At 46.9% G+C, this 14,084-nt stretch overlaps 1 protein-coding gene across 1 annotated transcript in view; it reads right to left on the bottom strand.

Moving 5' to 3' along the window:
• The window catches only part of BLK (BLK proto-oncogene, Src family tyrosine kinase), a gene marked incomplete at both ends in the record, with an annotated part of 36,344 nt that overhangs the window by 16,488 nt on the left and 5,772 nt on the right, over positions 1-14,084 (bottom strand). Inside the window, 5 exons of the mRNA XM_081997861.1 lie at positions 729-832; positions 2,094-2,192; positions 3,227-3,320; positions 9,120-9,168; positions 11,309-11,411. Of these exons, the coding sequence (XP_081853987.1) occupies positions 729-832; positions 2,094-2,192; positions 3,227-3,320; positions 9,120-9,168; positions 11,309-11,411 (449 nt within the window). The remainder of the gene's footprint in view (positions 1-728; positions 833-2,093; positions 2,193-3,226; positions 3,321-9,119; positions 9,169-11,308; positions 11,412-14,084) is intronic.

Raw genomic sequence — 14,084 nt, 5'->3', positions numbered from 1 at the left:
AAACTAACTTCCAGATTGTCTACAAATTAACAGCACAGAACAAAGAAATTGCAATTACATGGTTAAGTATTACAGTTAATAACTTTATCCACTGCCCAAGAAAAGTGACCACAGTGCTCTGCCCTTTCCATCCTCACTGGGTCATGTCTTCAAAAGTCAGACATGTTTGTGGGGAAGGAAAGTGGATGAAGTCTATCTTTCCTGGTCCAGTCAGTCTCCTTCCAAAACTCCTGGTTTGCGTCAATTCCACCAGCTACAAACTATCAGGAAAAATGTTTCCTCTGAGAAAATGTTTCACCAAAAGGCTTTTCCCACAATTCTGCAAGTTTCTGCTGCAAGCAGGAGAAATACTTCTTCAAGAGTGCATAAAATAATCTCCATTTGCCAAAAGAGTAACATTTCCTTGGGGAGAAAAGGAAAAGAAACACCCTACACACTGTTTTGGAAAATCTTTTCTGCTTATTGGTGTTCCTGCATCTCTGCCACAAACTATGGTGGCAAGAGCCACCCTTACCACAGCCTGAACTACTCGTACAAGTCACATCATGAGCAAATCTCTGCCCTCCAAATCCCCAGTTCACTGCTACAGCCCTGCTGAGCCCAACAAAAGCCATTTTGCCCAGCCAGATCAGAGAAACGCTGACAAAGCTGGACCTTGCAGCTCAGGTCTGAAAGGTTCTCCAAGCCGTGGCAAGAACGAGGAGTTACCTTTGCTCTGCGGACCTCACCTTTGCTGGTTTCACTCTCTCGGACAAGGAAAGAGCCAACTTTGTTGCCGGAAGATAACAACAGCCGTTCAGCATCCTTTCTGCTCAGAGTTTTAAAATACCACCTGGGAGACAGAAAAGGCAAAATTGTTGTTTGAAAAGGAAAAGCTCTAAAAAAAGGCAAATTCTTTCCAGTTCGTTCCTTTTTTTTTTTTTACCATTACAGTCTGAAACTGTAGGTTATTTTTATCAGCAAATAGTTTTTTATCTGCTGGAAAGTGCCAGTAATAGACTGTTTTCAGTAGATTAACACCAGATTTGGGTCGTTTTGGGTTTGTTTCACAGCTTAGCAACTCAACCAGAGCAGAGAGTGTGGCATGTGCAGTACCCTGTACAGGAGAGGGGTGCAGACTCAGCCAGAGCACAGCCTCTGAGGCACGCAGGGACCCACAGCTCACCTGGCAAGTGAGCAAGCCCTGAGCAGTGCCCAGGCAGGCTGCAAATAAAGCAGATACGTGGGCTGGACGTTGAACATAGGATGATCATAACCATTTAAATGTACCCTTTGGATGCAAAGAACATTTATGTCTCAACTACATTTCTGTGCGCTGTTAAATATTTGCTGGATTCAATGATGGTTGTGACCCTCCAAGAGGAGGTTGCAAGCAGGGATGATCGTTTATAGCTGAATGCCATAGAGGAGAATAAGTCATGGACACAATTTCCTCTGTTGTTTGTATTATAGGCAAAATAAACCCTTTTGGCCTAAGTCTTTCGTACCACCCTCTTTGCAGGGAGCCAAACATGAAAGCTGCCTCTGGGATAATGAAACAAATAGCACCAGGCTGTGGGTCTGGGCACTGGCACTCAGTTGTCCGCCCCACTGAATTGTTTGTGTGGTCCCTGGCACATCCAAGACCTGGATCAACGCAACCCCTCTCGCGTGATCCCCAGTCCCAGTTTGCATACGGACACCCTCTTGGAGGCTGAGGGTGTTTAACAGTATGGGTGTGGGTGGACTGGCCCAGTGGGGCCAGATGATGGTCCCTGGCACCACTAATTTACCAGTGCAAACATAACCTTTATGTTTGTCCCACAAAATTCTTGTTTTCCATGGTGGGTGCAATCGCTGGGACAGGAGTCTTTGCCCACTTTCCCGATTGCAACCTCATCCTTCCTGCTCTGCACCCACATGGTGCTTAAAACTTCTCCTGAACTTTTGGTCAGCACTGTTGGGGATGGTGGAAAACCTCTTGCCATCCAGCCCAGCACTCACGTCTTCCTGCCGTCGAGTAAAGCTGTTCCTGTAGCTTGTTGAGGGACTGAGCTCTTTTGGAAAGCAAAGCCCTGCATTAGTGTTCACCATTCATAAGCTTTCGCACTTACTTTTCCTCTTCCAAACTGTCTACTTGTGCGACGAAGTTACTAGGGATGTAGCCTTTCCTCCCGCTGCTGAGGGATTTTGCCAGCCACCAGTCCCCCTCACTGCAAAGCAAGTAGAAGAGAAAGCATGAGTGCCTGGAGGAGGTTTCATGACAGGCTGAGGCTGCGGGGATGGCATGGCTTCTGGGATTTTGAGCCCTGCAAATAGGCCAGCACTCTGTAATCCACTTTACAGGTCTCGCTCGATTTCTTAGGACCACCAGTTGAAGGCTGTTGGTCTCTCAGGGACTTCTGGAGGTGACAGCCTCTTTCCATGAATGCAGAGGAAGCGCAGAGTGACCACGGACCCAAACCTCTGCTACATGCCCCAAGCGAGAGGAGGGAAATCTGGGTCACTGTGGGTTTACTTTGTCTTTTGCAGAGGGACATCGGAGCTCCTCCTTTCTGTTCCTTCCTTCATCTGCCAGACACCGCACTGCTTTGCTCTCCCACCACTGACTCAGCCATCAGCCGTGACCAAAAGCCAGCCCCACCCAGCGGTCTCCCCTGCCCCATGGGCCCCAGCCCATGGCATCCGGGTGAGAAATGTCACCTCCGGAGGCCACGTCTCAGAGAGGTCAAGGTTGGAACATCCCTACAAGGCCACATGACTGGGGGACCCAAACCCACCTCTGCCCTGTAATGGACTGGGCAGACGGACTGCCCGCCTTTTCTCTCATGAGTTTGAGAAGAAGGTGAAATGAAACCACACACCTCTCTGGCTCGATTCTGTCCTTTCCTCCGACTACACCCAACCCACATCCTTTGCAAAAGCACAATCAGCACAAAATATGAAACAGGAGATAGGTTATTGTTGTTATTTATGGTACTTCTGCGCCCATGTGCACTGGCAGTGAAGAAGGCCCCAGTAGTAACCAGGCAGGGACACCACCTGACCCCTCCTTAACCCAAGGAAAGCATGGAAGTGTCACCTTCTCCACCTTGCAGAGAGAAGAGGGCACCCACAGTCACACGCTGGAGCCAAGACACAGGCTCAGCTATGGTGAGCTGCACATTGGTGCCTGACTCCAAGGTCCTCCTTTTCCCAGCCTCACCACGCTTGTCTTTGAACCTCCCTCTGGCAGCAGGTCACTTACTTGGAGAGGACTTGGAGTTTCTCCCCCTTGACCAGCGGCAGGTCACGGTCACTTGAGGCAGGAAAGTCGTACAGTGCAATCACAACCAAGTGATCTGAAAGAAGCAGCAGCACCATTGAATCCAGCCGCTTCCCTGCCCGGGGGGTGATACACACCCGGGTGTGTGGTGGGACATTTCAGCCCCTGCACACCGGGGCTGTCAACCCCCCCTTTCCCCCAAAAGCCAAGCTTTCCACCAAGCCAGCTTTCCTGCCAACCACAACCCCTGCTTGGGGACCAACGCTGATTCACCAAAGTGTTTCCTCTCTGCGTGTTTTTAAAGCACTCCAGACCCCGCTATCCACAAACCCCAGTGTGTCAACAAGAAAAACGGGTTTGTGAAGAATAAGAAGGGTCATAAATAACCTGTCGGTGTTTGGCCGAGTTTTACATGGCAGTAAATGAAACATTTCCCAGGGTGGCTCTGGGATTTGACTCAAAAAGATGAGGCTTTCTCGGTTGAAATAGGCATGAAGTCATCTCAGTTTCTGTTACTTGAGCCCATCGCTGGGATTTAGCTCTCCCTGCAGATGCTCTCGACTCAGCCTGTATCTTGCCATCCCTTTTATGCGATGTTCCTTGCAGATGTGCCACCAGGTTACACCCTCGCTTGTGCTCTAGCCACGTTGCTCGAGCCTGGATTTTGGCAGAGCAAAACGAGCTTTCGCCCTCCGGCGTTGTGCCTGGCAAAGCTGCCGCCTGGTACGTGCGCTGCAAGGCTGCGAACCCTCTCTGGGGCAGGTCTCTGTGGCTGGAGCCGAATCGTGACGTTTGCACGCCCGGGTTGTGCCACTGCTGCGCTCGGAGAGGGTTGCACAACTGCTCACATGTGCTCTGCGGGCCCGCAGCCGCTGAAGCAGAAATAAGCAGCTATTTTGGGGCAGATCAAACTTCATGAAGAGGCTCAGCACATGCACACAAACACAAAAATCAAACCAAAACACAATGGTGAAAAGGAAAAAGAAAATAATAAATAATAAAACAATTTAAACAATAGGGAAAAAATAAAAAAGAAAAAGAAATTGAAAAAAGGAAAAAGAAATTGAAAAAAGGAAAAAGAAATAGAAAAAAGGAAAAGGAAAAGGAAAAGGAAAAGGAAAAGGAAAAGGAAAAGGAAAAGGAAAAGGAAAAGGAAGAGGAAAAGGAAAAGGAGAAGGAGAAGGAGAAGGAAAAAAGGGAAAAGAAAAGGGAAAAGAAAAGGGAAAGGGAAAGGGAAAGGGAAAGGGAAAGGGAAAGGGAAAGGAAAAGAAGGAAAAGAAGGAAAAGAAGGAAAAGAAGAAAAAGAAGTAGAAAAAGAAGTAGAAAAAGAATAAGAAGAAGAAGAAAAAGAAGAAGAAGAAGAAAAAGAAGAAGAAAAAGAAGAAGAAGAAGAAGAGGAAGAAAAAAGGAAAAGGAAAAGGGAAAGGGAAAGGGAAAGGGAAAAAAGAAAAAGGAAAAGGAGACCATTTGCTGCAGAAAGGTTTTAGCTTGTACACAGCCTAATTAATGCACTGAGAGTGATGGACAGTCTATAAATAGCATTTTTCAAAACAGACTGTCAAGCCACAGTGTCTGTGTGACCTTTCCAAATAATGCCCCCAGCAAGAGAGCCAGACTGGCCCTTTGTCATCGCAAGATAACGTGTCTCTGGGGCAACTTGGGTTTTGTGTCCGTGCAAGGCTGGGCTGCTGCTCTGCTGGCCATTTATTGGAGAGGAGGGAGGAGAAAGGGTCAGCGTGGGAGAAAATGCAGCTTTGTAAACCCAAGCCCTGAGCAGTTCCCTTCAGGCTTGTGAGGAGGAACTTGGAGATCCATAAGAAGTTTCAGCAGAGCTTCGCTCTCTCCTACGTATGGGGAAAAGGATGATTGGTCGCAGGGGAGAAGCTTTGAAGTCTTGAAATAGCTTGCATGGTTGGAGGCTTCCCCGTGAGGGATCTGAAAGCTTTTGGCATTAGCAATGCACCCAAATTCTTGTTGCCTCCTTGAGAAAGGTGTTATCACGCAGCTTCACTGGCATGAGAGGTTTCTGGGCATGTGCCTGCTGCAAGGTGTCTACAATGGATGTGTTCATGTACAAGCACCATCCTGCTCCTCTTAGAAGTAAAATAATGCCATGGTCACACTTTTGCTTTGAAAAATAGCGCACATGTGTGAACATCTTCAAGAACAGAGTGGCTGTGTATTCCAGAAAGTAAAACGAAAAATGTAGTTTTGATCATGAAGTGACGGACATAAGTACAAATAAATGAAACAAAAAAACCCCAAAAAACAAACAAAAAGGAGAGAAGGAGAAAGAAAGAGAGCAAATATAGCAAGGACAAAAAGTTTCATACACTGAAAAAATGTTATGATCGCCTCTTATCCCCTTCTCCAAATAGATGTTAGAAACACTGCACACTTCGGTGAACCAGAAGAAAAGCTCTCTCTGCGCCAGCCAGCGAGACTTGCCATCTTATGACGAAAGTGACTCTTGCCGTCTCAGCCGTCGCCCCACTGAGAAACAGAGTCGATAATACTTTCTTGGCCTATTTGATCAAGTTGGGTCATGAGTGACTCTCCAGCAGAGAAGCCGTCGGGGCTGCTAGGAGTGACAGCTTTGCAGATAACGCTAGCAGCCCGGAGGCTTTGATGGCAAGCCAAATACATCTTGGCTCAGAGCTGCTGTCAGGAAAGTTAAAGATACCAGCTTGGTTTGCATAGGCTGAGTGCCGGTTTGATGGCTTAATAGAAATGATTCAACCAGTCCTCCCATCATGAATGGAAGGTCTTTGCAACCACCTCACGGCTATGGAGCCAGGCTGAGACTGTGCCATGGTCCCCCAGAGGACCGTCAGTTGGTTTAGAGCCATGCTAGGATGGTTGTGGGGCGAATGACAAGTCGCAGCACGTGTTGGCCGGGTGCACTGAACTATCAGTTACTGTTGCTGAAAATGGGTCCAGCTTTCCGTTTCAGCGCGGCACGGGCTGGTTCACCCAGGTAAGCGTGTGCTAGAAAAGCATGCCTTCAAACCACACAGCTGCTGGCGGCGCGTCGGCCTCCTTGCTGCTGTCACCAAGAGGAGCACCATGAGATCCCACTGGTGGAGATGCAGAGGACTGAGGGCCGGGACTCTCGCATCTCCCAGCCGTCCAGCAAGCCCGCGTGTGTCAGTGGGTGACATCTCCTGGGACACCCAGGCTTGCCCTGGGAGAATGCTTCTGCCAAATACCTTTCTGCCTTGTGTTTTGACACAGTGCATGCTCTTGCGGGTAATTTCTGCTTCCCTCACAAAATCATATCAGACCCAAACTCATAATTTTTTTGTTAGGAAATCAGCATTTTGGGCAATTCCCTCTAATCTTCCTTCCCCCTCTTACTTTGATTAGAAATGCCCGTTTCTGATGAAAAGTCAGCCTTTTCGGTAGAAGCAACCCCTCCTATTTCCAGTTAAGCTCCAAACCACATTTCTAATAGCATTCCTTTCAAACTCAGTTCCATATTCGGGGAACAACAATAAAAACAACGAAGGGCTTTGATGCTAATCTTGAGACACCTCAAAAGACCTCAACTTCCAGAGCATGCTTAGCTCCCACCCCTGAAACTCAGTCCTATTCATATTATGGTTAGTAAAAAAACAAGTGAAAAGAAGAAGTTGCAATTCCTCTATCAGATGAAACGGCCTCCAAGAGAGGCCGATTCCATGTGCAGCTGCAGGTTGTTATAATGCCTGAGGACAAACACCCAAAACAACCAGCTCTCTCCACCAGTGGCACTTAAATCCAGCTGTGAACAGCTGGATAAATCCAGCTGTGATCTATCTCATGCAAGCGAATAACAGCAGCTGTAGCAATAGAGCTGTTGAGTTTGGGAACCACCATCACGGGCCAAGGCTTTGCTGTGCCGGGAGCTTTAGGGGTGCAGGGTTAAAGGTAAGTTTTGACCCTATAGAGATATAGAGCCAGCCTTAAAGACATCATCAGTGCTTAGGGAACCACAGTAGAACGAATGAGAGACTCACACGAAGGAAGAACCCACCCCAAGTGAGAAGTGGATTGGTGATGCTGACATTCGATTGATGTCGAATCCAGAGGTACATACTGCTTGCCTGACTGTGTTATCTCCATTGAGCTAAATAATGTCAGGAGGAATTAGGCTTTTGTTAACGATTAAAAAAAAATAAAAAATCTGAGGCAGCAGTTGGAAAGCTGGCAACTGTGCAATCGCACAACACCGAGATCAGAAAAAAAAAAAGCAAGGAATGCAAAAAAATACAAACAAACAAAAAAAACCAGCTGAAAGAAAAAGGTTTTTATTTTACATTACATGCCACACTTCCGTAGTCAATCATTTTGCCTGATTGAACTTGAAGTGCTCTCACAGGATATAATTCAGTTCTTTGATTTTTGTACGTGTTTGAATTGTCTGGATTTTGTGTTTCCTCTATCAACTCACTTGAATTGCCTTCTTTCATGAGAATGTCTCATATCTCAAAGATCTTGCATGCTTCCTATCAGCCCATTTTGACACATAGGACAGAGTCAGACATAGCATCATTTCTGGAAACTCAGGCACTGGTAGAGCAAAATAAGATATTTCCCAGAATGTCACTGTGAATATTGCTCCAAAACTGGAACTGAACCTAACAAACCAAAATATTTTTGAGAGCTGAAAATGGCTAGCATGGTACTTAATGCATTTTTTAGCATCTTTCTGTTTCTGCCTTCTGGCATGAAGCAGAAGTAAAAGCTGCCTCCCTGAATATAGCTTCTGTTGTGCTTCTCACCAGAGTGAGAAGGTTGATAAAAACCCCATGAAGAACTGGCAACGTCTGCTTGGTTGTGGAGGTAGGAGAGCACAGCCGCTTGGAAATGTGCCATGAAAACAATTTTACAACAGAAAGCGTGGTTTCTGGAAAAATGGTACTCCACAGAAACATATCCTGATTCACATGGTTGAAGAGCTACACCTCCCACAAATTTGATCTCCACAACAAATGTCAATTTTGAAGAACATTTTGATGTTGCAGGAGTTCCTCTCTTTGCCCCATGGCAGAGACCCTCCATCATCATCCGTAATACCGCAAGGATCGAAGTCTGCCATTCCACCCATCTTATTTATGTGTCACCCCACTTTTCTCTCTCCTCATGCCCTGCCTCCCCTAATCCTAGGGGAGCTTTCACTTTCACCCATGTGAGGAACTTCTGCATGTTGCTAACTGCTTTCTTCCAAGCCTCCTCTATTTTTTGTCCTCTTCTAATTTTCAGTCTCTCTTTGCCCTTAATCTGCAAAACTTCTTTGCCACAAATATATATAGATTGCTGACGGAGGCTGGGCAGAGGTAGCAGAGGGCTTCGTGCTAAAAGGCAATCATCTACCAAAACGCCATCTGCGACCTGCAGATAATTGCAGAGGTGGATGAAGCCAAGAAACAGCCTCCAAGCAGTGGCTCTGTGCACCCTTATTTTATACTCTTTCCTTTCTTCTCATTCTCTTTGTAGTCTCTCTGGGTTCTCTGATGCCTGCTATTTCTTCTGAAATTTCCAGCTGGCTGGATATACCATCAACAAGTTGTCACGCTGCAGACAGGGCAGCAGACAGAGAAATCTCATGCAGTTGATGTCTCAGATCTCACTTTGCTCAACCAATGAAAAAGGAGTGCTTTTCCCTCTTAATTTCTTTGATGAGCAGGGGAAACTGGCAGCTACAAACAGTTAGTGATGTAAACTGAACCTTCCGAAACACACTGATAAACTCCCTGCCTGGCAATGCTAAAGATACAGAAACCGCACGCCTGTTACATGACGGCTTGTTCTCAAGACCTGCTGCTGGGGGACCACCACCTTGCAAAACCCCACGGGAAGGCGAAGAAAACAGCAATTGAGCTAAGAATCTTACCTTGTACAGAGGCTTGGTTTAGATGAGAGATGTTGATAAATTGTCTGCCCTTTGATAGAAATAGAAAAAAAAAATAAGACATTTATTACTTTGCTGTGTTTGCAGGAAGACTTGCTCTCAGCTTCACAGATGGGTGGGAGTCTGATCCAGAGCCCACTGTAGTCAGTCTACAATCCCTGCATCTGGCTCCATATGTGTCGTGATACTTTTGGCACATTTTGCCATGATGTGTTCATAGCTGTCTTGTCTGTCAGCTTGATTAATCCTTGGTTCCCCTCTAAATAAAAGCATCAATCTGCTACCCGCTCATTTAGACCCTGGTCTCTCTACCTCTTGTTCACTGATGCCAGATTTCGGGTCAATGGGGAGACATGAATGGTCCCATTGAGAAATGACAATTGCAATACTATTTGAGGCAGAAAACCAAGGATACTCTTTGCAGTAATTGTCCCAGGGCTCTTGGAATATCCTTTGCTCAGGGGTATGTTCAAAAAATGGAGGCAGTGATTATATTAGCAAATTAAACAGCAGCAAAGTACTGCAACTCATCTAGGCATACTTTTAAAATGTTGACATGGTCCATAGTTTGGTTTGGCCCAGACCCTGAGAGCGGCCAATTGACCACAGACCGCTCCTAATCTGCAGCTGGGATGCAATTACCTTGTTTTGTGGGCTAAGAGTTTAACACTATGGAAATGTCCAGGTGGGCTCTGTTGGCCTCTACGCAACTTCAAACGCCATTCCTGTGATCAGTCCAAGATACAGTACCTAGTGACTAAAGTCGATGTTTGACCACTGCCAGATACTTTCATACACATGCAAAAGGAGTGAACTATGGATGCTAAATTAAATTAACTAAATTAAAAACATTTAGTGCTTTCTGTCCACATCACCCTTTGCCTCCTGCTTAGCATCAGTGTGCGGCGGGAGAGCTGCTCACCCAGTGCTCTAATTTAACTGAAAGAAATATGGACTTCCCCCGATATGTCAGAGCTTAGTGCCTGTGGCAAAAATAAAAAAAGAGCGTCAGAAGGTGATTGATGGTACTGTATTCACACTGATAGCAGCTCCTCTCCAGTGAGCTGGAGAGAAGGAAATTTAGGAAAAGAACATCCTCTTGGTCAATCTCACATGTGCTGTCATGAAAAATGTGCTTCATAACCATGGGATAACTCGGAAATTAAACTAAAGGAGCAAAAAACATCTCCACCTGTCATCAAAAGCAACGATAGGCAATTCCTCCCCCCTCTCAGAGCTCAAGACTCGAGATGGTTTTCACATGACGGTTGCACCTAGAGTTTCTCTTGTGCTAGCTGCTGGATGCAGTGTTGACAAGGGCAAGAAAAGAGAAAGCCACTTCATGTCCTCTGTACAGCAACAGACAGGTAGATAAAATGATTTCCCAGGTTTAAACAAGGAGTCTGTCTTTTGAGGTCTCCTAAATCCTATCCCAGTGTCTTACTGATCTGTGTCCACATGAGGAGAGGCTGTGTGAGTTCAAAGGGAGCAGCAGATGCCCAGTGTCGCTGATTCTCAGCCCACCCCAACACAGATTAGCTGTAGACCCTCTTCAGTGAGCCTGTTGTCCTCCCTGATGGTAAAGTTTCCGCTGTGGTTTGCCGCTTTGAATGTTTGCCTGAACCTGACCCATCTGCGTGCTGGCTGCGAGCCAGCGCATCAGCTTGGGCTGCAGCGTGCTGAGGGCAGCAGCCCTGTCGAAAAGGTGTGGGGATCAGCTCGGAGGACTTGTGTCCAAGCTCTGCAGGGCACACGGGGCAGTGGCCTCTGCACCTTCTCTCCCTGTCTCCTGCCCTGCTCTCCAGTCCAGCCCATGCAAATAACTATGCCAGGCGCAACACAACACAGCCTTGCCGAACACCACCATTCCCAGCCCACTCAGACAATTCACGGCCATAGCGCATCTCCAAAGAGAAGATGGCATCCTTTATGACAGAGAAAAAACCGAGAGCAAAAGAGGATTGATTGAACCTTGTATTAAGAGGCTTGTGGAGGCGGGTGGAAGCCACGCATAAGCATTTGTTTTCTGCCCTTTGAACAACATTCTCCAACTGGTGACCAAATTTTAGGAAATAGAAGTACTCAAGTTCCTGCTGGCACACACAAGAGTTGCCTGCATCACTCCAGACTAACTAACTGAGCTGTGGAAGTTCCCAAAAGGACAGGCTTACCTTGGGTGGAGCAGGAGGAGGTTTAGTCTTGTTTTTTGGGTTGCTTCCAGAAGTGTGTTTTTCACTCAACATCAGCTGATTTTTGCTCCCGAGCAACCCCATCCTGGAAGGAGGACCAAAAATGACTTTTTAATGAGACTGCTCTTGAGGAAAGGGGCAGGCACTGAGGGACAAAATGTTCTTCTCATTCATGAAGAACAAATTGGAGAAGGTGAGAATGCAGGGCGATGGTACTGTGGAGAAAAGAATCTAAAATCATCCCACATACAGTCCTCCTACTAACTTGGACCTCGTGAACCCCATAGTTTCTGTTCTCTTGTAACTCTGGTGTTTCACGCTTTGCAGATGAGGCTCAGACAAACACTGTAAGTCACCAGAAAAAAATGGGCACAAATGACTGCTTTGGATATGTCCCCTCTCCCATGCAGAGATCCCCAGCTGGCACTGAGCAGACTTGCTCCAGAGCCAGGCGATGCTGTGTGCACGCACTGCTGAAGGGTTGAAGAGGGGATGCTGGAGATCCTGGGGAATATCACTCTGCTGAGCTGTTCAGGTGTACCAGGGCTTCAAGAGTGTCACAGAGTCCCTGGACCAAGACTGAGGTGTACTCATGCTGCTCAGTGCTTTCACAGAATCTCAGAATCACTAAGGTTGGAAAGAACCTTCAAGATCATCAAGTCCAACCATTAGTCCAGCGCCACCCTGTCCCCTGAACCATGTCCTGAAGCGCCACATCCACACGTGTTTTGAACACTTCCAGTGATGGTGACTCCACCACCTCCCTGGGCAGCCTGTTCCAATGTTTGACCCCTCTCTCGGTGAAGAAATTTTTCTTAATATCCAATCTAAACCTCCCCTGGCACAACTTGAGGCCATTTCCTCTTGTCCTATCACTAGTTACTTGGGAGAAGAGACCAACACCCACATTGCCACAACTCCCTTTCAGGTAGTTGTAGAGAGCGATGAGGTCTCCCCTCAGCCTCCTCTTCTCCACACTGAACAACCCCAGTTCCCTCAGCCACTCCTCATCAGACTTGTGCTCCAGACCCCTCCCCAGCTCCATTGCCCTTCTCTGGACACGCTCCAGCACCTCAACATCCTTCTTGTAGTGAGGGGCCCAACATTGAACACAGGATTCGAGCTGTGGCCTCACCAGTGCCGAGTACAGGGGCACGATCACTTCCCTACTCCTGCTGGCCACACTAGTGCTGATACAGGCCAGGATGCTGTTGGCCTCCTTGCCTATCCCTTTGGAAGAGCTTATAGGCATCCATTGCAGCACTCCAGTCATGAGAAACATCCCACCATGTTTCAGTAGATCATGCCTCTCCCACACAGCAAGAGCAGCACACACGTTTGGTCGCTACCTGCACGGTACTGGTCCCACCCTTCCTTGTGCTTAAGCAGCGCAGACACACTCTTAGCTTGTCCATGAAGGCATGGGACCTGGTGGGACACTTTGGAGGACTGCAAGGATCTTAGGGAGTCAAACATGGTGTAGCTTGCATCCATCCTGCCTGTAAAGTGTGGGGCTAAGGCTTGACTCAGTTGTCCATATGCAATGCCCTAGTACCATTTCATGTGCCCTGGCATTTCACAAGGCACGAGTCTCCTGTACATCCTGGATTTTGTTTCCCAGCCCCATGTGTATGTCTCAGAACTTCTGGACACCTCAAGTAGCACTAGATACAAATGAATCAAACCTTTCCATGCGCTATCCTCTAGTCCACACTAGGGTTTCTACACTTGTACAGCTTGAGGGCTGGTTTAACTTGCCACCCAGAAATGTAATTTTAGCTCTGGTCAATAATTCTAGCATAACACTGGGTCTGGGTAGCCAAAATAACAAAATCATTGCACACTCAGCCTGCTTAGCCCCTGGAAAAAAATAGAGAGCAGCTGAAGCCAACATTACCGGTGGTGTTGCCATGGGTATATAAGGTATTCGCATCATCAAGCACCAAACTCTGCCCCAGCCCCTGCTTTGAACCAAAGGCATTGAAAGGTGTGGGTTACATGTCCAAAAAAACCCACCACAAGCCCTCGAATACTTGCAGCTAAGCAGACACATTGGCTTCTATTCTTGCCAAAATACCTCAAGGTCTGCAATGAACATGGAGGATCAGGGACTGGAGGTCCAAGGATCAATGTGGTTAGTCATTTTCCTCAAATGTCAGTCTGGTGCTGCGTCGTAATAGTCAGACTCCCACAGATGTGTTCAAAAAAGCTTCCAGCAAACCAGAGTTGTGGGGAAAAATATTCCGGTAAAAGCTAATTTTATTTGCTTTCTAGCACATATCTAATATTTAAAAAAACGGGACTGTGAAATGAGGTTTCTAATAGAGCCATCCCAATATTTAAAGTGTTATTTTTTTGAAATATCTTCTCCCTTCCGCCTCATTGTTATGTTCACTAAAGTGAGCAAAATGGAAGGAATTGGTGAAATATTTCAGGATAGCCCAATACGCATTTTTTTCCCCCCCAAATCAAAAGTTTTTCAGCATCCAAACTTCTCTCAGCTCTTCTCTGCCCTGAGTTTACAGATGGCCCGTCCATCTGTACCCAGGTTTCAGCACCGCTCCGGGCACTGACAACACAGTTGGAAGGGAAGTGTCGCCCACTGAATCAGCCACAGCATTTCCTGCAGCGAGTTCATTTTAATTTGGCAGCCTCACCTCCAGGTTGCAACCAGGGTTTGCTTTGCTTAGAAGATCTGGTTGCCATGCAATGGCAGATGATTTACTAAGTGAGCTTTTCCCACTCTTCCACCTGCAAA

The sequence above is a fragment of the Phaethon aethereus genome (assembly GCF_964289735.1).
Source record: "Phaethon aethereus genome assembly, chromosome: 3".
Taxonomy (NCBI): domain Eukaryota; kingdom Metazoa; phylum Chordata; class Aves; order Phaethontiformes; family Phaethontidae; genus Phaethon; species Phaethon aethereus.
Note: the sequence above shows the minus strand (reverse complement) of the source record. Positions and strands in the feature narration are given on the sequence as shown.